The sequence below is a fragment of the Neopelma chrysocephalum genome, unplaced genomic scaffold (assembly GCF_003984885.1).
Source record: "Neopelma chrysocephalum unplaced genomic scaffold, ASM398488v2 Primary Assembly neopelma1_25, whole genome shotgun sequence".
Classification (NCBI taxonomy): Eukaryota; Metazoa; Chordata; class Aves; order Passeriformes; family Pipridae; genus Neopelma; species Neopelma chrysocephalum.
In genome coordinates this window covers 24,314,371-24,342,004 of record NW_020897694.1, presented here as the reverse complement: position 1 = coordinate 24,342,004, position 27,634 = coordinate 24,314,371, and the positions used below count along the sequence as shown (strand labels likewise).

The following is a 27,634-nucleotide window of genomic DNA, read 5'->3' as shown; positions in this document are numbered from 1 at the left end:
ATTACTCATTCTAGAATTAAATCAGCAATTTCAAGGTGAAAGTTGATTAAAAAAAGCAAGGATGTAAGATTTGGCCTTCTGGCTCAGAGAGGATTTCCATCTTGCCCAGTATCCTGTCCATGAAAATGGCTACAGCTGTTAGCAACCAGAAGTGATCTGAAATTGCTGAATATTCATGTGGATTGCTCTCCTTGTTTTTGAAAGGTTAGCTGCTCTTTATTGCATACTATCCGTGAGAAGCTATGGCTAGCTCTGCATGGCAGCTCACAGGCTTTCTCTGACTGATTTCTGTTTGATTTCATTTTGTCTTATCATCAATAACAGAAGAAGATTCTAATTGCTTCTGAGAGCAATTAGAGAGTGCTCTGATGTGTGTGTTTCATCCAGGTTCATATTTTGCACTGTGGATAGTGTGGATCTGATGTCCTTCTGAAGACCATCTAACTTTAAATGGGCCAGCCCGTTCAGTTGTAGGAAGAGATTTTGTCAAACTGTCACATATCCTGCTGTATCTGCCCAGGATGTGGTGATCTCCAAAGCATTCCTGGCATGGAAGGGCTTAACCTCTCAGAAGAACAGTCCAGTGTACCTCACCTAGGTGTGTAAGGGAGTCATATTGGATGTAGGTCACAAGAAATCCATGGTCTTATGATTGCCTAATGTTAGGAGGATACTTAAATTCCCTTGGCATTTAAGGCATAGGAGCAAAATAATTAAAGAGGCTAAAAATTTATCTTTAGGTTTACACATATAATAAAACCTGTGTGTTCAAATGAAAGTGTCTGCATACAAGCAGAGTCTCACTCTTGCCAGATCCAGTCAACACAAGATCTAGTCACAGCTAGTCAGGAGTTTATTCATCAGTGGAGCGGGGACAGCTGTTAGAGTCCCATGTGCCTTTGGGCAAATGACTAGTTCATTATATTTCATCTGCTGGGATTTACTTGAATAAACATAGACATCTGGTGCCATTTGAATACTCTTGGTTATTTTTCCTCTTCTCATCACTAGCTCTAAAAGGTGAGGCTTTCTGGATCATATCTGCAGGCTTGAGGGGGAGATCTTGGACATTTGGGGCATATAAAATTATGGTGTGTGTCTTTAGGGCAGCTGCACTGAGTCTTGAATGCCACTTTAGCCACCAGGACTTAGGTTTGGTGTTGTGCTGCCACTCCAATAGGGTTTGAATATCCCGAAGGTCCAGGGTCTAATTTGTCAGCTACATGCAGGTATCTTGACTATTTAGACCATCTAACATAGCAGGAGGTAAGTGTGTTCAGGCAGTGGAAAACTGTCTCCGACTACACCGACAGGATATTGGGGCTGTCTTCAGGCACCTTAACGTTGGTGGTTTTAAAACCGCTCAAGCAGTTTTAACATAGCCCATGGTCCAGATGGGAGGTAGTGCCCTGTGTCATACTCATCTCAGATGTGCCAGAGAGTCTCCAATGATACTACTATTACATGGGCAACACACTCCTCATTGTCTTACCCTCATTTAAGTACATGAATTCACATGTCTGAATGTGTAGCTGGATTCTGGCCTCATTACTGAACAAGTTCACCTGCTTCCTCAGGGGAGGAAAAAACATTCAGAAAAACCTATATTGAATGTAAATATCTTTGAATTGTTTTCCTTTCTTTAAAGGACTGATGCAGACATGAGAACATGCAGCCCAAGGTGTTTCCTGAGCAACAACCTCGGAGAGGCAGCCCAGCACGTGTTCTGACAAAAGCATTTTGATGTGTGTGGGGTAGGGTTAAGTCACACTGAATAGGAAGCCATGTCTTGGGACCACTTTTTGACAGAAGATTTGTTGCTGGCTGGGAAAAGTTGTTGAACACAGCTGCTTTTGCTGCAGTACTGTAAGTGGAGACACCCTTGTGAATTTTGAGCTTTGCCGCTGCTTCTGCTCTAGTTAATGATCTCTTTGTAGGCTTGGCCATTACAAGAACTGTATGCCCATTATAAATGAAAAGAAGTGTCAACCTGAATCAGTGTCTGCTCTTTGCAGTCTCTGAGCAAAAAAAAAAAAAAAATCAAGCTTTCTTAGCCCTTTGAGTATAGAGAAGCTGTATAATACTGTTTGTTTTCTGCTGTTTGCTCCTTGCTCAGCTATGTCAGGATTTTAGTGTAATTTACATTGTTTTCTAAAATATTAATGCTTGCCATTCCTCTTAGCTTTTCCACAGTTCTTGAGTTCTCGCTTATCTCAGCAGACACAGCAAAGGTGTCTTTTGGCACATAATAACCAAGAACCACAAAGTCTATTTAAAACCACTTTTTTTCCCCCCTAATAACCATTTAATACTCCAGGGTTTCTACTTCCTTTTCAAGTCTAGAAATGACTGATGAATCTTTCAGGTCATTTATTGAAAGGCTGTAGATATGACACTACCCTCCCCCCATCCTGCTCCTGCCAAAAAAAAAAAAAAAGAGGAATCTTCTGATTTTTAAAACACATCTGGCTTAAAGGGTAACATTTCCCATATTTTGCTGCCACAGCAGCTGCTTAGAGTTCAACTGGAGCATGTCACCTAGGCAGTACTGGAGATTTTCCAAGTGCACAGAATTGTAGGCAATAGAGTACAAAATACAGCACAGGCTTAGTGAGGCTGGGCTGGGGGTACGCAGTCACATGTGGTCCAGAAAGATAAGTGCAGTGGAAAATTGGCTTGTTTGGCTAACTAGATCACCTCAACTGATTTTATTTGCTCAGGAGGTAATCCCCACAGGATATTTTCACTTTGTTTTTTTTTTTTTTGATCCATCTTGGAGAAAAGCTTGAGGAGACATAAGGAGAGGGAGAAAATAGCTCATCTGCCAACTTGCTGAAAGGAAGATGCAAAAATAGACTAGAGCCATCAATTAAGAATAGGCAGTTTTCACACTTAGTGAGAAGTGGTTTATTCACACTTTCACTAGTGGTGATAAACAATTATCTGTGCCTACCTCCAAGTGAAGGACATTTAACTCATTCTCACTGGAAGTCTTGCTGGTCAGCAGTGAGTAACTTCAGAAGGGAAAGCACTGATCTGGAGAGCCTTTCTTCCCACCTGAATTTCACCAGGAATTAAAGGGTCTCTGCTAGAGAAGTAGACATTCTCATATGTGTGGCAGGAGAAGAAGAGAATTTCAGACAGTTGAGAACCTATACTGTGTTCATTTTGGTGACATACTTTGTAGTTTTGAACTAGATGTTGAAAATTATAATGTTCATTTTTCCTTTTATTCCTTACCTTTCTCTATTTTTTTCCTGTTTATTTTTTTTCTATCTCATATAATTCTATTTCTCCTTCATTGCACTTGGAGGAATGAAGGGTTCCTTGTGGAAAGGAATGCAGGTCTCATCTCTTTCATGGATTACAGCCTCTCAGAGCTGAGATATACTCATAAGTCTATAGTCCTGATGAGCATGAGCACCAGTACGACACAATCTCTTGAATGTTTTGGTTGAAATGACCTGGCTGAGTTGGTTGGAGTAATTCAAGGTTCTTCTGAAGACCAGAGTGGTTTCAGATTTGGTTACTGTTGTGACTTCAGTAAAAGTCACCTGTTCAAGGACTAATACCTTGGACTTGGTTTAAGTCCCAAAGACTGAATTCCATAATTCTTGGGAAATTTTCTTAATTTCTGGAGAAAATGTATTAGTGAAGAGGTTATCAGTGGTTGTTAAGAATTTAATTGTATGTAGAGAGGGAGGTAAATTTTTAAAGTTTGATCTTCCTGTTGCTTTTTACATTCCATATAGCTTTCAAAAATCTGTCTCTGTGCATCTGGCAGAAGACATTAATTCTTTGAACATAAAACTATGTTCAAGTTCTTTTGTGATACAGATATGATGGAGAAATCCTGCTGGACATCTCTCTAAGTGGCACTTTGTCTGAAGTAGCTATTATTATTTTTAATTCGGATTTTTCAAAAAAAGAGATTCATCCATCTAATAAATATTTTCCCATTTCCACAGCATTTCATTTCTACCTGATGTGACCTGATTAAAACTGTTCTTCGTACAGGATCAGCAGTGAGTCAAGTGCACCCTTCCAGAACACCAAATGGATGACTCTGTTACTACATGGTTACTCACAAATTGGCAACGTCCATTTGGCAACCTGGTGTCACTGTAAATTAATCATGGCAGCAAAGTGATATTTAGGGAGTGTAATAACCACAAATGACCTTGGTGTAATGACTCTCTCAGGAGGAAGTCAAGCTTTCATTTGCTGTGATCTCAGGTTTGTAACTCCTTTCCCCTGTAAAAGCAGCATTAAAAAGTGATGTGTAAAATGAAACATAAGGCATAATGTCTGTCTGGCAATTCAAAGTTTCTAATTCTTTATTCCATAACAGAATCTGATAAAAATCCAGCAATAATTTCCTTTAGCAACAGTAACCAACACCATGTTTTCTCCTTACGTACAGTATTAACTTCTAGAAAAACAGGAGATGGCTAAATTTCCTTTTTTTCTATCATAGGCTGTTGTCATATTCTCTGGAATTTAACATGCAGCTCTTCATATAGCACAGAGATGCTTATGACAGCTGACACAGTGAACAAAGTTATATATATATGAATATTGGCCAGATTTTGCCATGCTCTTTCTTGTGAAATAATATTTGATATCAGATACTAATCAGTCTGAACAAGGAAATCTTTATGTTTTAGGGTTTTTTTAATGCTGCTGTAAATGTGCTTGCTCACCACCCAAGAGGTGATTTTGCATCTAAAGCTAGTTATTTTCAATACTATTTTCAATATTGTTTTCAATATTGTTTCATATATAGGCCATGGCATTCTGTGGCATTTCTCTGATTCATTACTATTGCCTTCACCTGAAGCATTTATTGAATCCTGTTACTAAGCCTGTGACTATATGTTTCCTTTGTGAATGGATATTAAACAGAAACTGGGCAGAGGAGCAGTGGCTGCATGTGCTGAAATCATATTTTCAGGTGATGTTTTGAAGCTGTGATTCTACATCCAATGAAATGTCTGAGTTCAGTTATCAAGGCACATTATTGACAGAGGATAGCTCTTCTCAATGGCTCCAGAACATTAATCTCAGCAGAAATCATGAAAATAACCAGGCTTCTCATGAGGTAAATACTGCAAAAGGCGGCTGAAAACCTGCATGCATAAAATGCACCTCCATAACTCCCAACGAATGCGGAAGCTGTGCCAGAGACTTCAGTGCAGAAGCAGAAGAGAGCTGAAAAGTATTGGCCAGATGTGGTACAAACACTAGTGCTGGCCATGGAAACTAGCAGGGATAGAGAGATATTAGCGGGTTTGACTGCTCTTTTGCAGAAAGAGTGGCATATATCTCTTACTGATACATGCATCCTGATGTGACTCACAGCATCCAGCTGGGATGCTTGGAAACTCTGCTTAACTACTGCAGTGCACAAGCCTGGGCTCATGTCTTTCAAAGCTCACTAACAAGAAGAGATGACATAAAGAAAGACAAAATCCACATTTTTATTTGTCTCTTCACACTGTTCCTTTGTGATGAGTCCTGTAATAGCCAGACACTCCTCCTAGTTGTGTTTCTCCAAATCCCCAGGGGCTCTCCCCAGATCTGGGACTTAGGAACTAAGTAGTGACTCGTGCTTTTGGACAGATTTGTTCACATGCATCCCAAGGTGGATTCAAGAGGCTAGCAGCATCCCAAACAGCCCTCTTCTCTTGTCTGTAAAATGAATTTTTTTAAATGTTACGTAGTAAGACTAGGAAAGAATGGTATGCATTCAGTGTGAAACCTCCCCCTGTAAACTGTGCTCCTTATCAAAATGATTAGATGGTGAGATGATGGGGTGGGTGCAATCTATCTAAGTACCCGTCCATATCCATACATTCCTGTAAAATGACACTGAGCAGGTCTGTAAGTTTTTTCCTATGTGGTTTTATTTTCACTGAGTTTTTATATTTTATGTGTTTGTCTCATTTTTTCCCTTGTGTTTTTTGTTTGTTTGTTTGTTTGTTTTGTTTTGTTTTTGTCTTTTTGTTTGGTTGTTTTTTCTTATTATCTCATTTTTATATTCTTTCTTCATATGTATTTTCAGGAAAAGGAAAATAAGATTCCAGTCCCTGAGTGCCAAAAAGTATCACCGTTCTCCAGATTCAGCTGTCAACAGACACTCAAACCTCTCCACTCCTTGTGTCTACCCAAAGGCACAGGCTACTGCTGCAGACCTGAAAGCAGACTGTCCCCAGTGTGGTCCCTGAGCCAATTCCTTTCTCTCTCAGCAAGGATAATCAGATCGTCTCCACTGTTAGGTGATGAATCTACACTGGGACCTTTGGAGACACCTGCTCATCTGCTGGCTCCAGGTCTGCCGCAGCCAGGGCCAAGCAAACTTCAAAATTATAACTCACAGAAAACTCATCACAAACAAGGGCAGATGACCACAGTTATCTCTGATGAAGTAATATAAGGTCAAATCTTCAACACAAGATAAGTAGGAGTGCTACATTTATTTTCTGGTTGTTGTTTTTCAGGCTTTCTTTCCTCCAGTAAATATCCTAAGCTTTGCCAGCCAATAGGAAATGGAGCCAAAATTCCAATTTCTGTTTCATCCCAATATGACATCCCGAGAGTGCAATTGCTTCACAAGCTGTCAGTCCCAACACAGGGATGCTAAATGGGCCTAAAGAGCTCTTTGAAATCTCAGTATAAATTATCCTTCTGGAGCCAACCAATGCACATTTTCTGTGTTCACATGCTGACAAACTGTGCACATTTACCCTGACTCACACTCCAGCTTTAATGTCACTTTGACAATAAGTAATCTTGGCTACAAGCTGTGTGTGGACAATTACTTGTTCTCCCCATTTCTGCTTCACTCTCATAAACAGTTTTCTGAAATACCCCCAGCTTCGTGATTGCTTCAGGCCAGATGGGGATTTGGACCAAGTGCGGTGCAGAGGGGTCCACCTCACCTTGCCTTGGTGTGGCCATTCCAGCAGTCCTCCTCGACTGACGGACCGGCTGTCACTCGCTCATCCTTGCAGATTGTGTAGGGTAATGTTGACCAGAACTTTTTAGAGAGCTTTAGTTTTTCTTTAATATCTGTTACCTGATTAAAACACAACAAGAGGGAAACAGATTAAAAACATCAGCCACCTTAACTATAACGTTAAACAATACATTGCTTAGGTTTGTAATGGTGATGATGGTGAAGGTTAAAAGGGCTAAAGGTGCTAAAACTTAATTGCCTGTATTTAAAAGCAAGACACTCAACATTTGAGTTAAGAACATACAAACAATCAAAGTCACCTTTTTCCACAGGCAAGACATTAATAAAAACATGTTGCATCTTGCTCTTCCTAGTCTCCATTTGTCTAAGGTTTTCTAAATATACATCTTTTTAAGAATTAATATGCCTCACAGTTTGCTGAATGTGAATTCAGTTAAACAGTGTACATCAGACAAAATGTCTCACCCACCAACTTGGTCACATCTTAGAAAAATATTATATAGAGAGCTACATACATAGGTTCTAAAAAAAATGGTGCAGTGCTGAGCTGATGTTGAACTGATTTAAGATGCGCAGTCTGAATACATTGAAGTACATTTAGATCTCAGCAACAGTGAGAAGCCTGTGTATATACATTCATGCAGAGAGTATATCCTTCTTTGCTGTTAGGTGTAGATAAATATCTGTTGCTGGATACAGAATCTGCATGCAAGGAATGTTAGGACAATATCTAAGCAGTTTCTTTACCTTATAAATTCCTTGAACAATAATTTAATTTGGCATTATTCAGGCAACAAGCAGGAACAAACTGAATTTCCAGCATCAACTTAAAAAATAAATGCTCTGACTAAAATTTTATCAGTCCTTGTTTTGTGTTTGGTATACTAGAGTGGAAAAATCTACCAGAATAGATAGAAAAAAAATCAAAGGACAGACTACAAAGGATGAATGCTGCCACTGTTGTTCTTATGGAAACCTGCATTTCACATTAAATTGTAATAGGATTTAGGGGAGCTTGTTGAATAGCTTTTAAAGGAAATCGCTAAGCTTTGTTCTTTAAAAACCCAAGAAATAAAATCTCTCCATTCTTCCATTCAGTTTTGAGATTGTCTTTTAGGTTGTTGAGGTACAATATTGTACTTGGCTATTTATCTTTTTTATCTTTTGTTCTCAGGACATGATAGCTCTCCAAGCAAATGGCCCATGCTGCTTTGCCATGCTTAAACTCTGTGGAATGCCACTTTATAAGCTAAGAGATAGAAACAGCTGAGGATGTTATTTCAGAAGCACAGTCTGAATTTTCATCTATAAAAAGTAAGTAGGACAGTATTTGGCTGTATGTGTTGTTGATGGTGTTTCTTGCCGTGATAGACACCTGATAAATCTCCTCCACACCCCTTGCCAAGCTCCAGTTGCTTTGTTTTCATATGAGACACTAGTAGCATTTGCAAGCCTTTAAAGTCTCAGTGGGGAGCCCTGTCAAGCCAAAAATTAAGTTCCAGTTTACAGGCTGCGGGCAAGCCTTTGGCAGAAAGTGGAAATGGTCTCAGAATGCCTGTCATGTCTGATGTCTTTGGTCCATGGGACCAGGGTTTTTGGGCAGACAGCAGCCCCTCTTCTTCCTCTTCTGCCCATGCTGAGGGTAAAGACCCCCCAGTTGGGACTGGGACAACTAACCAGCACAAGCAACTCTATGAAACTGTCCATTGTTGACAGCGTGTAAATTTCTGCTAAGACACAGTGTGGATAAAGAAATCCTATAGAAAACACATGGAGGAGAGTTTATAGGGAGTAGGGTCCATTCATGTAAGCTTGGTGACTGTGAGAGTCAAAGGGATAGATTTTCTTTTTTATTGCTTGTGCCTAGGTAACTATTTACACAAGCAATCTGATTGATATTGGTGGTGAATAATTAGCTTTCAGAGCTTGCTGGAAGTTACTCTAAGCTATTGAAAACTCAGATGTTTTAGAGTTACATTCAGATTTTGACCATAATCAAATTAAAACTGGTGCTGTAGGACTTGCAAACTTCTGTTTTGAACCACAAGTTATTCAACACCTATTGGAAAGTGATTTTCCCCCCCGGCCCTTCTAAGGACAGCAATTTGGAGTACAAACCTTTCATTTTCCTAGAAACCAGCAAAAGAACGGAGAGAGGTTCTCACAGCTCACACACTGCACATGCTCTCCAGATATTCCCTCAAAATCAAAATGAGGGCTCCCATTCCCCAATTACTTTCGAAGATATTAAATGATGTTTGCATACGCTATATTATTAAATTTCCTAACAGTATTTTTTTCATTTGTCTTACAGAAGTACACCTGATAAAGTAATATGGTCTTTACTCAGGATTATTGGTAAATGACAACTAATTAAATCTCAGAGACATCCTCCTGAGGTGTCATTCTCATTTTAGTGCCTCGGGTAAACGAGACATTTGCATGACTCACAAAAAGCATCAATAGTAAAAATGACTACAGCTTAGGGAAAGGTTCTCATTTGCAGCCTCTCTAACATGCCTTCAATTCAGGTGCATTTTAACAGTTTTTTATCACCTTCAGATATTTCCCTTCACAGCTATCCCCCACTGCCCACCTCCCCTGTTGCATTATTTCACCATGGAGCTTTAAACAACTTGTGTGGACTCAGCCCTAAAAGTCTTGCCCTTTCCTGCTGTCTGACCGGACCACTGTCAACCTTCAGCTTTTGGCAGTGGACTTTACACACGTACCTGAGTGGTTTCTTGAACCTCATCCTGAAACTTTCTGGAAGTGCAAAATGGTGACTGATGGCTTTGAAAACAGGATTCTGAACACTGATTGATTCATCTCCTCTTTCAGGGAGTAGCCTGATGGTCACGTTCTCTTCTGTATGATGAATGTTCAGGCAGGCAATGACTTTGGAATACTTTTAATTTAACTTTAAACGCAGAATAGAATTAGGTGATGTAATGCCTGCCATGACATGTAAAACTTTTGCCTGTGGCTTTCGGAGGTTTCAGTTCTGGGATCTTGTCAACCATGATCACAGAAATTTTCTTATTAGTCCCCATGGTTATGTATGTTCCTCTGTACATTGTTTTGATTACCACCAGCATTTTAAAAAATATGTAACAGATGTATAGACCCTTGGAAATGAGATAAAAACCACTAAGGATTCCGTTAACATTGCTTGCTTGTGATTTACGAATTCAGACTACTGTATTCCCCTGGTAACCTGTGGCCTTGTAAATGATTCCTTGGTATTTCCTATTCTTTGAATTAAACATTAACTTTCAAGCTTGGTTAGACATCTGTGGAAACATTAAACATGAGACATATGTAATTTTGATATTGTACATATTTCCTTTCCGCTTCCTCTAGCAGAGATTTATAGGGATTAAGACAGCTGGATCTCTTTGGCTGTTGTTAGCCTAGATTTCCCTAGTTATCTTCCTGACATAACCCTGATCTTATATTGAAATATCTTCTTTTTTCAGCTACTCTGAAGGTATGAAACTTGTTTTGGATCAAAATACTTTCTCATAAGAAAAAAGATATAGCAAGAGTCAAGCAGAGTTTCATCTTTAATTTATTTAGATATATATAGAAATGGATATTAAAATAGTCCCACCTTGATCTATAATTGCTAACAGAAATAAGGCATTACCACGTAAGTGAAAAAAGTTAAATGTTTGCATCATTTGTAAAGAGAAATTTACATCCAGAGTTACAGGAATGGTATAGTTACATGCCCTAAACTGAGAAATACAGTTGATTTCTTATTTCTGCCACTGACTTCTTACACAACCAAATCAGTCATGTAGGTCATGCAATTCCTCAGCAGAACTTGGAAGGGCATCCATGAATTCAGTTCCTGTCCTACCAGTATGGGCTCAGTTATAAGGTAAATAAAGCTGACCAATGTTTCTCTCTTCTTTACTCACCTTGCACCATAAAGTAATGAAGCGAGCTAAAAGCAAGCCTGTCACTTTAGTAGGAATCAGACCTTAGCATTGTTTGGTTTATATCAGGGCATCTGGGTAAATAGAAAGACTGACCAGAAGAATTCAAAAAAGCATTGAAAATACTATGCAAAACTAAAAGTGAGATGACTAAAAGTCCTCCTCTGGCAAGTCCATGTCTTATTCCTTCCAGATTTGTCATCTCCACCAATATAATCTCTACTCTCACAGATAGAGGAATATCACAAGATGCTAACATAGTGTTCAAAGATGGTGAAATGCATCCAAACCTGACACAGGTTCTATACAATAAATGAAATCAAATACTCTGGAATCTTCTTTTTGTTAAGAAAAAATGGTGCTCATTAACATCTTTTCTTCTTCCTGGTGTTTTTGCATTGTATTTTTTTTTCTTGTTTATTCTGCAATTTGGAAAGATTTCCTTATTGAAATGCAAGCAGAATACTCGTCTTGCCTTTCTGTCAATACCTTCTGCCTGTGGATGCTCAGAAACAACTTGATTCAAAGCCCCAGTGAGAGTTAAGCCTTTATGACCTGGAAAAATGTACAGACGTTTCTGGTTGTTCACTGGACGCTGTTTCTCTGGTGTATCAGGGTGCCGTTCTGGTTGCCGTACCATGGGTTTGTTATCTGGCGGCATAGACACTTGGAAGATGTTTCAAGTAATTTCAGGGACTTCAAGGTGTGTATGTAAAATGTATCCTACCAGTGTGTCACACTGACAGAACAGCTACAGACAGCGAGTAGAAAGCAGCCTGGCATTTTGTCTCAAAGAAAAGACATGAAAGCAGCCATCACAAACCATGTTCACATCTGTGTAGTTTCTTTAGTCACTTACTCCTTTGCCCTTTAATTCACAAACAGCATTTAACTAATGACACTTCTTTATTCTACATTATTTCCAGTTGAAAAACTAGACAGTTTTCTTCTGCCTGATCCTTGCTTTCCCCTGGAACTGTCTAAGACACCCAGCCATGCACCCAGCACCCTTGCAGTCCTAATTAAAAATGATGTAGCCCTTGGACAATTGTGGGTAGCTGCATAATGGATTTATGGATAGGGTGCTTGACCACCTGAGCCACACGTGGGCTTGTAAAGAGCATGCCCTTCATTGTGGACGTGGCCAGGTAGGAAGAACAAACAGGTCATCACCATCTGATTTATGTTCTGCTGTACCAGCAGAAAACTGCACTGGACTTTCATACATCGATTTATGTCCATTAGAGATTTAATCTGAAAGCATTCTAAGACTAATGGCCAACAATTTGTTTAGAAGGACTAGGTCAGCAAGAACATATATATACTGTTTCTAACTGTTATGTTTATGTATCTGCTACACGTGTGCATCACAGTTAGGGCAAGAATCATATGTCACAAGCAGCTAAGTACAGGATGGCTGGGTATTTTAATTGACACACAGTATTACTTGTAAAATGAGCTTAACGCAAAGCAATTAACTTGGACCCCTAAGTTTTAGGGGCTGTCCCTTGAGAAAGATGGGTCTCCTGTATGTCCTTTGTTATATCTGCCATCTTCATACAGGTATCTCTGAGGTACTAGCCACTTATGAATAAGCAGCTGAACTGGGCTTCCTCTATCTCACCCAGCTATTTAACTAAAGAGGACCTCTCTGAGGTTTTTTTAAAGGCACCTTCATTTCTCCACTGATTAGATGTAGAGAGCTTAGGCACATATTTTTGTTTAGAACGGCTCATTAGATGCCCAAAATTTCAATGCACATTAGGTACCTTGGAGAGGGTGACCTGCTTCGATTAGAAAACAAGCGAAGCAGAACTTTATTTGCTCTGTGTGGAGATTACTTTTTCATACATTATGTATTTCCATACTTTCTCACAAAATAAATTTAACTGCCAAGTAGTTGCTGAACCACTTGCACTTGATGGTGTATTATTTTCAGCCTTTTTAAAAAGTGAAGCGCATGTCACATGGATTCAGCAGGATTTGAGCATCGCATTGCCCCAGCTGCCAGGGAGCACCCTGGATTTTGGGGGGCCCTCAAGATGGCAGTGTTGCTCAGTCTTTTTGCCGCTGCCAGTCCCCCCGCCTGCACACCCGCTGTGTTTCCCAGAGAATAAGACCGTAGATTGTTCCGCTGAATATAAAACTGACAACCCTGTTATTTTAAACTCGAAAGTGACAGGCTGTTATTTTAATGAAGTCTGCCAGTGCCAAGGTTAACCAAAGGTTTATTTTCCCTACAAAACATTAAGGCTGTGGTTCTAAAAAGGGGGCTGTGAAATTTTATGGTTATTGATACTTTCTCAGGGCATAGAAGTTCTGAGAATTTCACCCAGGTCTTTTAGTGCAACAAATGTTTTTTGGTTTTCTGCCTCTTTTTTTTTTTTTTTAATTTGACTTTGTGACTTTAAATGGTCCGGAGCTTTACCAATAACTGCCTGCTCATGATTCATCTTTCTGCACAGAAAAACAGATGACAGCTCTTCTAATCAAGAACTAACGCTGAATACCAGTTATAAAGCACAAATGGGCGCTTGGGTAATTTGTGAAATAAAACAAATGAGCTAGGCGACTTTCCAAAGCAAGACTTTTCTCACCAGAGTATTTTTAAAGTGAAACGAGGGGATTTTTTGCTGTCATTGTCTCTAAGAGCCATCCACATCTTTGACAGGGAAAAAGTTAAGACCTTTAACAACAGTAAAGAATGCCTATCAACCCTACTGAATACTCAGACTAACTGATATGTAACTTCAGAGAGCTTCAGAGAGCTAGAGCTCCCATACTAATAGTCCTACACTTATGTATCTAAGTCACAGCATAGTCCATAGCAACCTGGCACTGATTCACTTCTAGTGAGTTTCTAGCACCACTCAGGATGCCTGGAACAACCTGGGAAAGTCTCCTATAGTTTGTGATTTATATGTGACCATCCAGTGTGCTGTCTTGGATGACCTAGCTGAATTTTGTTTCATTCAGTTTTGAGCTGAAACAGGCATTTTAAAACAATCCAGATTGCCTATTGATTGTTTTGTAAGGAAAGTAATTTACAGGTCTGCACGAATGCTGACATGTGCTTGTAGAAGTCTTCTTGTCATCTGTGGCCTGGAAATGCTCGTGCCATGCCACATGTTTGCTGGCTCCAGCGGCAGGTGCCCCTGTAAGGGGCTAGACAGTCACTGTTCAGAGCTGACAGCCTTGTGGTCAGAAATTATACAAGTAAAACAAGCATTTGACTTTGGCATTGCTATCTTTCTGTGTCTTAACTCTCACCTGGAGATCCTACCTTCAGCAGCCTCCATAGCTTTGCAGAGAGCATAAAGTTGTCTCACATTATCAAATGGAGTCTACTTTTTAATAAAAACATTGACATTATTGCTTACAGGCAGGTAGAGCCTGACACCAAACCCTTCCCATATTCAACATTTATTTTGGCTGGGGAGAGAGGAAGGGCAGGAGTCTGTCAAATATCACCTAAAACTCTACTCCTTTCCATAAATGTGTCCATTTACCCTCCAGACTTGGATGACCAGTAAATTAAAACATTGCTTTTGGAAAGTAGAAGCTACTGGAAACATCAGTGCCTTGAATTGGAAATCTGTAGGACCTGAAGCAGCTTTCCCCTTCCCTGAAATACCTAGAAGCAGTGCTAAAAAGCTGGTCTATAAATCTGACTCAAGCAAATCCAAAGCACTCAGAGGAATCAGCTTTTTATTGCAGATAAGTATAAAAGTAGCAACAGAAATATGCTGGAATCTTAAAGATAAAATGCCAGAGGCTTTTCTGTGGCAAGGCTAAGCTCTTAAGCACTGATTTTTCTGAACAGTCCTTCATCTCTCCAAGCAAAAATGTTAATAGCTAATGTAAACAATTACTGATAGAGCATTTCGAGCTTACGCAGACTTTCATTTGTCCTGGAAATGTTCATCTGGTACTATTAGTGAAGTGTCTGTTTCTTCTCTTAAAACTCAAGGGTTTACAAGGAACTGCATGTGTTACAGCAAACAAGGAGTTTAAGCCTCCGAACAGCTGTGAGAAGCGTATGATTTCAAAGGAGCTGGGATATGTCCTTTCATAAAGAGGAAGGATAATTGTACTTCATACTTCAAGTAGTCTTACATTTAACTTCATTTCTTGTAGTAGTTACTTCTTGACATAGCTTCATTGCCTTCCAAACTGAAGAAGCTTTCAGTGGACTCTCAATGCCTCAAAATAACTCAAGATTCAGCAATAAGATGTTGGCTACCCTGGCAGCAATTTCTGGGCTTCTGACCTTCCTCTCCCTCAACAATGGGTGGCATAACCAGCTGTTTATCCAGAGCAGATGGAGTCGTGGAGAAAAGGCTGTGTTAAGGTGGCCAAAAGCACAGAAAGGAAAGAAATATGTAAAGTCAGAGTATGCAAGTGAGAGTTTTGATGAGGGGTCCAGCTTAAGCTTTTGAAATTACGGTACACTGTCATAAAATATTTGAGATATTTTCCACACAATGTGAAAAAACACGCCTGGAGCTCAGGAATCTTTTGCACTGTGCATTTTTTCAGAGCCAAACAAACCTCGTTTTTGAGAGAGTTTAGGTGTAAAAGCACCTGCTCTTCCATGACTGGCTTTCTTATGCTGCAGAGCGATTAATTGTTTAGGTAATCACACTACAGTACCTTTCTTGACCCATAGGACAAAGTGGAATGGCTTCAAACTGAAAGGTCGTAGGTATAGATCAAATGTTGGGAAGAAATTTTTCACTGTGAGGGTGGTGAGACCCTGCGTTAGGTTGCCTAGAGAAGCTATGGATGCCTCAACCCTGGAAGTATTCAAGGTCAGGTTGGATGGGGCTCTGAGCAACCTGGTCTAGTGGAAGGTGTCTATGCCCACAGCAGGGGGGGTAGGAATTAGATGGTCTTTAAGGTCCCTTTCACCCCAAACCATTTATGAGTCTATGATTCTATGATTAAACACTAATTTTAAGGTTATTGGAAAGTTGTTCCCTTGTCTTCCGTTTGAGCTCCTACGAGAGAAACAAACACAAACCTCCTTCCCTCCGAGCTCGTGTTTTGCCGCCGTGGTGTCGCTCCCGCTCCCCCGCGCCCAGAGGATGGGCGGCTGCGGGACGGTCCTCCTTGGGTTCCCCCAGGGGCGGGGGCGGGCAGGTACCGCGCCCTTCCGTCCCCGCCGGGTGCAGTTTGGCAGGGCCGGCAGCAGGGAGCGGCCTCCGCTCCACCCTGAACTGGGAAGGGATGCGGATGGGAGCGGGGAGAGGTGGGGGGAAGGGGCTGCACGGGAGGCGCGGGGCAGCGGGGAGGGCTGGGCAGCCCGGCCCGGCGCTCATCGCCCACTGCCCACCGCGGAATCCAGACCCTCATATCCCAGGGAGAGCGCCAGGCCCCTCAGGCTGAGCCCGAGGTGGAGTGGCTGCGGAGAGTAAGGCATTAGAGCTGGCACAGTGCGCATCTCCACATCATAACCTGTAATAACGTTTTATGGGAACACCCCAAACTTGCAGCCGCACCATGCAAACTCTTGCTTCATCTAACATCACGATTTATTCCATCCAGAATTAATGCCCGGTAGATTCCCTCCCCTAGCACCTCTGATTGCTGGTCATTCTGCTTAACTGGAACTAGAGCTTCATTTCAATGGCCTGGATATTTGCCTTCTGGATTATTTTAATCCAAATATACAAATCTGCATTATTGCAAGTGGTGAATATATACAGTGGAGAAAGAATTAAGTCAGTGTGGAAGCTTTGTGGCATTGCATGTGCTTATTGTAGTGACATGGAGTTTGTATTTTTTTTTCGTGGCCAGATTTTCTTTCCAGACTCTCCAAGAAGGTGCACAGTTTCACTTTCAGAGTTGCTTTGAAAATGAGAGACTATTCAATAAATTGGTGTTATATAATATGCAAATATATTTATTTAAAACATCTAAGTCCAAAATGAAACTCACAAAAGATTTAGAATGAAAACAATAGTGTTTTCAGAGGCAGGTTTATAAAAAGACATTTCTGGCAAAGCAAATAGGCTCAGCAGAGAAAGTGCTTATCAGGAAAATAATCAGAGTCAGAGAGAGCCTTGTACTGTCAATCTGCTGTGTCAATAAACTAATGGCTTTCATTGCCTTCCTGCTGAACAGGGGGAGCTGATGTGAACTGATGTGAAGTTGCATTCTCTTGTCCTTTCGGGATAGAGTTAAGTACCCCAGTTACTGGATCCTCACAGAACAACTGCACCCAACTTCCTAAGGGCTTCCAGAGACTCAGGCAGATGCAGGCAGGATGCATAGATGTTGTGTATGGGTCCAGCTACTGCTGGTGCTCAAGGATCACTCTAAGAGAGGGAGGAAATTTAAGTCCAGGTTGAAGTACAGCAAAGTAATGAGGTGTTCTCATAAGATTTTATCCTAAAGCAGTAAAAATCTAATGAGACTAATCAATTTCCTGTTTTCTGCCATGACCAGGTGGAAAGTCATGGATTTAAACATTCTTGAAAGATTGGTGCTCAATCTAATCCTGAATCAGGAAATGGACACCTTCTAGCTTTTGGTTCACTTTGAAGCTAAACGTGCTAGCAGATATACATATCTGAAGTCTTGAGTCTGAGCCTCATGACTCAGTGAGCAGTATGAATTCAAGGTGCACAGCTCACCTCTGCCACAAATTCAATACACTCTGCAAAACCATTTGTGGAATCCAATCCGGACAATTTAAAGAGCAAACACTGATGGATAAGAACGAGCGCATTTGCCAGCACTTCAGGCATACTGTGTGAATCTGAATGAGAAGGTGTCTGTCCCAAAGAGTTTTTATTCCAAACAGAAAAAGGGAGAGCAGAAAGGAATATCCCATATATATGAATAACCATATGCAAAGAAAATTACTTGAAACCAGACTGTCACTGGATAAGCAAAGTATTACCCCTACATCTCTAGCATCTTCTTCACAATGAAAAGCCTATTCTCCCTTCTTGGATACTGCTTTAGGTAATAAGCCTCCCCACTTCTCCAAAGATATGTCTACCTAACAGTAGTGACAATGTAGCACAGGTCATGCTGTATTTAAATCAAGCAGGTAAACACAACATGCAACTAGACTTGGTGTTACTGCTCAAGTATTTATTATGGCTCTTGGACAGGCTTCGTAGCTTGCCATCCATCTCCCTGCCACCACAAGCATGCTGCTGGCATCTGGGAACTCTGTGTCACCACGTTGCTGAGGGGGGGACACAACTTTCGGGATGCTGCCAAGGGAAGAGAAAAGGCCTGAGTCAGGCAGCTATGTATGTAAAGTTGATTTTGTGTGGTTTTGGTTGTTTGGTTTTTTTTTTTTTTTTTCAACAGGTACCAGCCATCTTGCTGTCCTTGCCCCTTCCCCTTCCCTTTAGTGCTAATGCAAGAGGCCCCTGCATCACAGAGGCTGCAAAGGGAGCTCAGGCTGCATGGCTCTTCAGGGAGGAGGATGCTGTCACTGGGATATTTGAGACCCAAATGGGATTCAGGAAAAAGGTGCTTTGCATCTTCTGCTGCAGACTGTGAGGGCAGGGTGGATGGTGAAAGCAAAGCTACAGGACTCAAAGTAATCAATTTGCAATGGATAGCTAGTGAGCCACTTCACAAAGAACAGTAAAATATTCCTGTCTCATTCTTTCCTCAATGCCCAGGCAGTCCGTGCCTGCTATTGTCAACTCTCTCTGAGCACTAACAGGTATAACTGAGCATTACCTGCTGCAGAGCTGCCTGTAGCTGGCAGGCAGCATCCTGCCAGTTACCCCTCTTGATGGAAGCCAGTAGCTGGACAGAAGATCGATGCTTGCTCCTTGCACACAGGCAGCTTAAAAACAGCCCAGCTCCTTGCCAGCACTCTCCTGACTGAGGCAGCTGCGCACCAGTTATTTATTTGGCTCTTTTTCAAAGTGTCTTCCCCACCTTAGCCTGCTGATGCCTTGCAGCAAATTTTCATCCAAGGCCACACCAGGCACTTGGTGACTACAAGTTGTGTTCCCATGGTCAGGAGTCTATCATAAAAATAGTGACATTATAATAGTAACAAATGCTGTAATTTATTTGCCTCCAAAATCTAGAAACTTTTGAATCATGTTTTGGAAGATTTAGTAACAGTCACAAAAGCTGGAAAATTGGATTTGTTTTACCATAAGAGTGAAGACCGCAGATTTTAAGAAAAGTAGTTTCACAGGATATGGAGTGAAAAATCTAGAAAATTTGCAATTTTGTCTATAAAAAGTAAATCCAGAGTTCTTTACCATGTAGAAAAAACTCAAAATGGAAAAAAAAAATACAGTTTCACAAAGGGTAGTGTCACAAAGGAGCTAAAGATAATAATAGAAACATTCATATTTTCTGTCAATTTTAGCTATTTTGCAGTCAGGAGCTTTTCAGCAGACAGAAGAGATTACCCTCACTGAGTCAAAGCTACCACTGATAGTGAATGCATAAAATATAGGCCACTGCCTGAAGAATAATTTCAAGAGTATCTCATAAGGATCCTGAGCTTCACCAACTCTTTCATTTCTTATCCTCTTAATTGGAGTATTTCAAGAATGTTTTATGAATAGCCTGAGATTTGGTGACATGGAGTAGAAAAGGATCAGGAAGGTAGTGGCACAAAGTGGAAGGATCCTATCTACTCCCTGTAGGAGTTGATATGAGTATGTGAGGAAAGACTAAAACCTGCCATCTCTGAATTACCTGTAAGAGTAAAGACACACTGTTGACCGAAAAGAAATATGATTTTTGGCAAGGCAGAGGGAAAATGCCCCTTCTAAAATATTTTCCTCTAAAGGGCTCAGAGCAGTTTGAGAAGTTAAACTATAAGGAAAAATTATAAGGACTCACTGAAAGTATAAACTCAGTTAATTGCTTTAACCATAAAATTGTTCAGCAGTGGAGATTATGCTATAATTTATAACACATTTTTGAGTCACTACAAATTTACTTCAGTACTTCCTTGAAAATTCCCTGACAGTAATTTATGCAGGCCAAAGTCATATTCTGTCAAACGTGTCTCAGGCTATCATACTTCATCTGTCCATCAAAACCAATAACAGGAGACAGAGGGAATTAAAAAAAAAAAAAGAAAAGTAGAAAAAATAATAGAGCAACAAAAAATATTTTATAATGAATAAGATAATGCTTGGGATAAAAAAGAGAAAAGCAGATGAGAATGATTTTCAGACAGACTGTTCTGCTGTTATCCACTGTTCTTACATCTCTGCATACAAGAACAGCAATTCCTAGAGGGCACTGGGTGCTTGTGGAAGAAAGGGAGCAAATGTACAATTGCTCTCAAATGTACAAATGCTCAGAGAGCAGTGGCTTAAAAAAATTAAAAGCCCTCTGGAAAGAAACAGCCCAGCACTATTTTTTCTTTATTTAATTGTTATGTGCAGTGGAATAAAGAACATGAAGCAAATACAGTTTTCAAGGGGAAAAAAAAAGGGAAATTATACTTATTAGCATGCCTTTTATTCTGCACTGTTAACATCTTGCTGTTGTGCAGAAAAGATTGCCACAAGGAAGAACAAGAAGCAGGAGAATTACAGAATCCTAATTGAGTTTTCCATCCTAAGCAAAACACCGTGATGATTGCTCATTCATTTGGCGTTTCTCCTCTCCCTGAGTCAGCACTCTGAATGGCAACATCCTCCTGTGATATTTCTAAGCAGTGGCCTGACCTACTGGTCATTTGCCAGCAGAGCAAACAGTTGTTGACTAGCCTGCCCTAAATATCAAGCAAGTAATTACATTCTCTCTAGTTCACAACTTGAGACAGAAATGGGCACATATGAGGAGGAACAGTCATGCAGCATTGGTCAGATGAATTCAGCAGCTATGGGAAGGGGTGAGGAGGTTAAAATATTTTTGGTCACGGTGGTAATAACTTGCCATGGAATACAATGAAAAATTCATTACTTCTCATTTCATTGGGTTATTTTATTTTTTTTTTCTATTTTATCTCTCTCCCCTTTTCTTCTTCCTTTGTGCGGAACAGAATCTGTCTCTTCAGCTGTCTCAGAGTTGGCTCTGTCTGTCCTGCATGGTTGGGGTATAATGAGTTTGTGATCCAGCTTGCTAACCATCTCCCAGGGTTATGGTAACTCCAGTTTTGGTCTGCAAACACTTGAGGGGGAACATGAGTGAACTCATGCAGGCACGCAGGGATGGGAGGGGATTTAAGAAACTCTTCCTTGGCACCCCCAAGCTAGAGCCTGCCAGCAAGAGGACAGCTATAGGGCAGGAGATTTTTTGGGTCAAAGCATGTAGGGCTGTGCAAAGCAGACATGAGCTTTTTTTTTGGGCTATTCTTTCAAGCATATCCATTTTTCAGGACTAGCCAGTCATTCTGTATGTATATATAAACATATAATCCTACACTCTGCTGCTGCATGCCATGATGTGTTCTTCAACCCCCACTCATCTAAATCAGGTACTATTAGAGACCTATGACTCCCATTCAGTTTTTATACCCATGTTTCCTTTACCAGAAACTAGGAATTACAAAGGTTTTGGTTGGTGTGTACTTGAGTCTTGACATTCTGAAGCTGGTACTCAGGCCAGAGGTGTTACATCAGTCTGAGCATCCAGAGCAGCTGGATGCTATCTAGCCTTTGACGGTGAAGGCTATGTGAGGCAAGTCACTTGTAGATATGTCAACTCAGCATGCAAGAGGTTAAAGCACATTAAAAATAGTTTCAAGAAACTTTCCCTAGAAACTAAAGTTGCCTGTAGTCATAGAGCAGATGTACTACTTTGGAGCAGATGTAAATCCTTTGAGTACCCTAATAAATACACTGCACATTTATTGGAACAATGTGCCCCATGGATTTAAACTGCATCTTATCACTTTTTCCTGAAAATAATTATCACACCTATTAGAAGCTATATTTGGGATTTTTAGCCTTACACATACATCTGCTTTCCTCTCTCTAGACAGATATTCTGCCATGAAAGACATGTGCATTGGCAGCCTGATTTTCTCCCCAAAGAACAGAAATAACCCTATGACTATACACTGGGGCACTGATTACAGCTAAATCAAGGTGCCCTTGAATGTGGCTTGAAGATACAGGCACTGAAAATCCTAGTTGTTAACTGTTCTAGGAGCAACACAAACCTTAGTGCACAAATACATTTTCTAAGTGTCTCTTTTCATAACAGCCCATTGGATGATCATGCTGTATTCATGAAACAGTAGTGGAACAAGAATTTCAGAGCAGTTTAATCTTGGTGATATTTCAGTTAATGGCTTTTCCAAAATACTGTGTTTGTCACAGTTGCTAGTTTGGAATAACTTTCTGAAAAACACCTTCACTGTAAAACAAAGCCAAATGAAAGCTCTATACTTTAATGTTTTTTAAAAACCTGACAAGTTAGATTAAGTGATGTTGCCTAGGCTGGATTTAAATTCCAGGGACAGTTTGTAGATGATTTAATTTTTCCTTCAAAATCAGATAACCTGCAAGTATCAGTGCTAGGATCTTATTTTTCTCTGAAATTTGAAAGGAATTCAGTAGGTAGAAAACACACACAAAAAAAAATCCCAGTAAAAATAGATTGAACAATTTCCCATAAGGATATAATAGATTTATGAAAAATCCACAGAGTATTCTTACCACAAGGAGAAACAAGATGTTATAGTAATGGGGAGGGGACAAATAATGCACAGGGATAGGTCAAGTGAGACTGGTAGGCAAAATGAAACTAAATTCAATTAAGGAAAGAAAGAATGTAGTCCTATACAATGAAAAACAAAAGTATTTTGTGCAGACTAAATTCACGGCATTCTGAAATTACTCCTCCTCACATTAATTTGACTCTAAATACCAAGAGCTGGTCTTGCTTGAACACCACAAGTGGTAGCCTGCATTACATCTCAGACAAACTTTATTTTTATCACAAAAAAATTTTGCTATTACAGTACTGGGAGCCAATAGCTCTGGCTGTCCCTCCTTACAGAAAACAAGCTAAGCTACTTTCTCTCAGCAGATGGATGATTTCTAGGTGTTTATCTCAACAAAGAAAAAGTACTATGAAAAAAATAATAGTAATCCATATTTGGGGACTAAAGCATCCTAGAAAATCCAGGAGATATTTCCTCGTAATATGTGCAAAATACTCACAATATATACTGATGTCCTGCAGACATTTGTGGATGAGTTGCTTCACATAAAAAAGTAATGATACTGTGAAAGCCACAAATACTCAGGTTTGCTGATGGAAGCTTGCAGTACAGTAGACGCAAAATGATCTGTGTATTCACTTGTAAAAAGAAAACTCGTTTATGAACAGCAAAGCCATTTGAAAGTCTGCCTCCTTTTCCAGCAGCAATATTCATGAAGTATATTTTGAGCTGATTTGGGAATACATCATATATAAATTACCTATGATTTTCAATCTTTAAAATTTTAAACAGGACAGCAAATGTAAGGCATATTCCCCCCTCCTCCTGCCATGAGAAGTCTAAACAAAAGTTCTAATGTCTTTCTAATGAACAATTGTTTTGTTTAGCTAGAATCCAAATAACAACCCACACAGGCTGAGAGTCAGCACAACCCACTTTGTTGCAAGAACCTTAAATCAGAACTGATATTAAATCAATATCCTGATGATCTTCTTCCCCAGAGCCCTCTCACTCCCACAACAGGAAGGCCATTGAAGCTCAGAGTAGTAGTGCATCATAGTACTGATTTGGATTAGTTTTACCGTAGCCAGGAACAGATTTTACCCAGTATTAAGTGCTTAATTCTCATTAACTCTTGCTTTTGGGGGCATGCACATTAGGCACAGACCATCTACTCTCCATGGGATGTAGGTTACATCAATAAATATACTGATCTCACACGTCTTAGAAGGAACGCTATTGAATGTGGTGCTTTGTATGGTGTATCCTAAATTGAAAGAGCTAGTATTAGGGAAAAATGTCTCTGTGAACTGAATGCATTTTTTGGTTTTGTTTGTGCGTTGCGGAATTCACACTTAGACCAGAGCAAGTTTAAAACTGTAACTTCATGTTCTGAACACCTACTGAATCTGCCTTGTGACTCACCCAAAGCCTAAGAAAGTGAATGGAAATTTTTATATTGACCTCACTGAACTTTATAGGCTCTAGATTTTCTTTTCTATTTACAGTTTAATTTGTGAACATTATGCCCAAGTTTGTTTTAAGAGGGTATCTGAGTTATTGTGCTGTGTCCACGCTTACACTCTGGAGGAATGAGCAGAGGCTTCCTGCATAATCAGTGCAACAGTCAAGGCTCAGACCTGCTGAAAAACAAGGCCCCTTGCTGAAAAAGCTGAGTAGGGGCTATAGTAAAGGAATGTGATATTGTGTATGGATATATATTCTGCACCTCCTGTTTATCTGGGACAAGAGTTTGTTAGTTTGCTCACTGTAATTCCAAACTAAGTAAACATCACTCTAGAAAAGACAGTCTAATCTAGCTAAAAAGTTTTCAAATGTATAAAGAAATAAAAAACCACTTGCTATATCTTAACATGGGTGTAGTTTCATTGTCTTCAATGAAACTGCTGTTCCAAGCAACATGAGAACCACAGAAGTTGCTGCATCATTAGAGGCAGCCATGAAAGACACCACACATCTGGTGTCACTGCTATAAAACAGCAGGCTGTCCTTATTACAGAACACCATTTATAGTTCAGAGCTCCTCATGGAGGGTTAAATGCTTTAAATAGTTATGACTGAAGCCATAATGGCAGAGTCAGTAATGTCTAAATGATCTCATCTTAGTGTTCCTCAAAACTGAAGGCATTTCAAAATGACAGGTACCATAAAACCACAATTTGTCAAAAATGGATGATATAATTTTTATGCTACACTTCTGCATCTTTTCTGCCTATCATTAGTTCTAATAGAATAGACAAGACTGGTGATGCATTCCCAATTTAGCAACATATTTCATCTGCCCTCCAAGCCCAAACAAATAAGAAACTTTATAGGCAAGTTTTAATATCGTTTAGTTATGACACTGAAACAATTGGTGTTCCACTGATAAAAAGTAAAAGAAACTCAGTATTCAGATTTGTCTCTCTTGCTGTACTGTATTTGTCCATACTGCATCTAAAAGGGGTGATAGTAAAGTATGTGTAATCTGCTCCTAAAGATTGTCTAAGTGCTCAAGCTCTCAATGTACAGTTGTAAACTGAAATCAGGAGAAGTCATCTCAGAGACATGCTAACTAACTGTGAGTTCTGTGACATTTTAATCAATGAACTTCAAAGCTAGGCCCACTCACACTCCTGTAGTTTGTCCTAAGACATTTTGATGCATTTCCTGCATGCTACCGAGTTCATCCAGGAGGATGTTCTTGTGCTAGGATGGAAGACAGGTGATGGATAAGCCCCTTTCTATGAAGATGGGAGGTTGCAATCTCATCAGCCAGGGAAAGGAATGCTGTGCTTGTGAATGCTGTGATAATGAGCTCTGTCACGCTTGATGTCCATTTTGGAAGACAATCTCTATTCAGTGGTTCAGGATGATGCTGTGGTGAACGTACATACATACATATATATGATCCAGGATATATGAGGAGGAGCTTCCTGGTACTGATAGGTAAAGCACCAAGCATGTCAACAAAGTCAAGATCTAAAATGTTAGCCTGCCCAAACAGTGACTAGCTATCTCTAGACTCCCAGATCTTTTTAGCTGACAAATCACTGCTAAATTTTAAACTTTCCCATGGGTAACTTTTCTTTCTTAGAAACACATTACTAAAAAAACTCTAAATATAATTGTTTTATATGTTTCCAAGACCAAGCCTGCAGACTCTTGGTTTAAGTTCTGGAACTCGTGTCGCATCTCACAAAGAGGCACAAAACTGTCCCCAGATATGATACAAATAGTGCTAATATCTGACTCAAAGATTTGGATTCAGCTCTGGGCTCACTCAGTGTGTCCATTCCTTTTGCATCTAGCCCTAAAAGATCTGATTCAAATTCACTGAAAGCAGTGGGAAGATTGTTATTGGCACTGGGCCATGTCCTAATGAAGAGATGGATACACATAGCCCCAAAACTGTCATTCAAGTTTGTATCACTGGTGTTTCCATTGAACAGTACTGATGAGCTAAATTACAAAAAGGATAAACATTTACTTTTTGCAAATGAAGACTTTAATACCTCATTGTTTGAGAAGAAAAGAAAGAATATAAATTGAGACAGAGAGGACATAACCTCAGTAAAAGAGGAGTTTCATCCAACAGTCAAATAAGGGAAGTGATTTGTTCTTAAAATCTCTAAAAGGCACTGGAGCAAAGCTTAATCCTTGGACACTATGCATATATTAACCTCTATAAAGACTTTGATCAAACCCTTAAATGTCACCAGCTTCCTTTCTGTTTCTCCCGGGCCATATAACATCACACACAGCATGAGAACTGACCTTTATTGTTTGCAGGCATGCCCAAGGATATTTACACCATCCACACACAGCCCTGAATATCAGTCTCTGTCCCTTAAAACATCAGGGCACAGAAAGCATAGTTGCATACCCATAATACAATTTAGATTAGAAGGAACTCCTGAAGGTCACCTGGTTCACCCCCCACCTCCCCTTCATATCCTCATTTGGTTCAGAGCAGGAACAACTTAAAAAACAGGTCTGTCTTCAGGTTAGATCAGGTTGCTCAGGGTTGCTCAGGTGGCCAGGGAGGTACCACAGCCTCTCACAACAGTCTGTTCTGATATTCAGCCTCCTTCACTATGCAAAAAAAGAGTTCCTAAAATCTAATTGGATTTTCCTGTATTGCTCTTTGTGTCCACTGCCACTCACTCTTTGACTGTGGAACCTCAATCTTCGTAGTAACTTCCCATGAGGTAGTTGAAGGCAGCAATAATATTCCATCTTTGCTTTCACCTCTTCAGTCTGAACAACTCCACTCTCCTTTCCTTGTATGCCACGTGCTCCAGCCCCCTGACTGTCTTGCAGTTAGAAGCAGTCAGATCTTTGTATGGGAACTCCCCTCTTCTTTCCCATGGCATGAAAACAGCAGTCAATAAGTGGATTGCTACTAGGATAGAGAACCCATTTGGTTGGACATGTGGGAGACTTACTCTCTGTATTTGCCTTCTTCTTAGTTATAAGGAAGGGCATTACTGTGAAGACTTCTGTCTGTGTGTTTGTGTGCATGTGTGCGCATGTGAAGGAAGACTCAGATAATGAGATACACTGAGGAACAGCTTAACTTCAAACAAAACCAGCCTCAAAATGTGTTCTTTAACTTTTCATAAAACTAGGCTTCAAACTATATTGATTATCATTGGTTTGAGACATAGCACTTTTTTTTTGTAACAGCAAAGGAAAAAAACCTATGCTTTTCATAATCTCGCTGGCGACTGTATCAAGTATCATAAACCCCAAACATTGAAAATATGCCATACATACATTTAAATGCCTGGTTCTAAGTTTTTTTATTGCATCTGCAAAATCTATGTGGGGCCCAAACATTAAAAATCAGTGTAAACATCCATACATAGACACATCTTTTTCATATATAGACTATTTCTTGAAAGCCTAAAAATTAGTATTTTGCTGCTCAGACATGTACCCTTCCCATCCCCAAACACTGAAGTTAGAGACAGGTGAAGATGTGATGGTAACAAAGACAGCTAACATTTTTCTGAATATTTTGTACATGATGTTTGTCTCCTTTTGTGAAGAAACAAGAGACTGAGAAAATATCTCCTCTGC

The 27,634-nt window shown here is 40.0% G+C and overlaps 1 protein-coding gene across 1 annotated transcript in view; it reads right to left on the bottom strand.

Annotated features, from left to right (window-relative positions):
• The window catches only part of GPC6 (glypican 6), a 768,245-nt gene that overhangs the window by 4,894 nt on the left and 735,717 nt on the right, over window positions 1–27,634 (bottom strand). Inside the window, exon 8 of the mRNA XM_027674626.1 lies at window positions 6,942–7,078. Within this exon, the coding sequence (XP_027530427.1) occupies window positions 6,942–7,078 (137 nt within the window). The remainder of the gene's footprint in view (window positions 1–6,941; window positions 7,079–27,634) is intronic.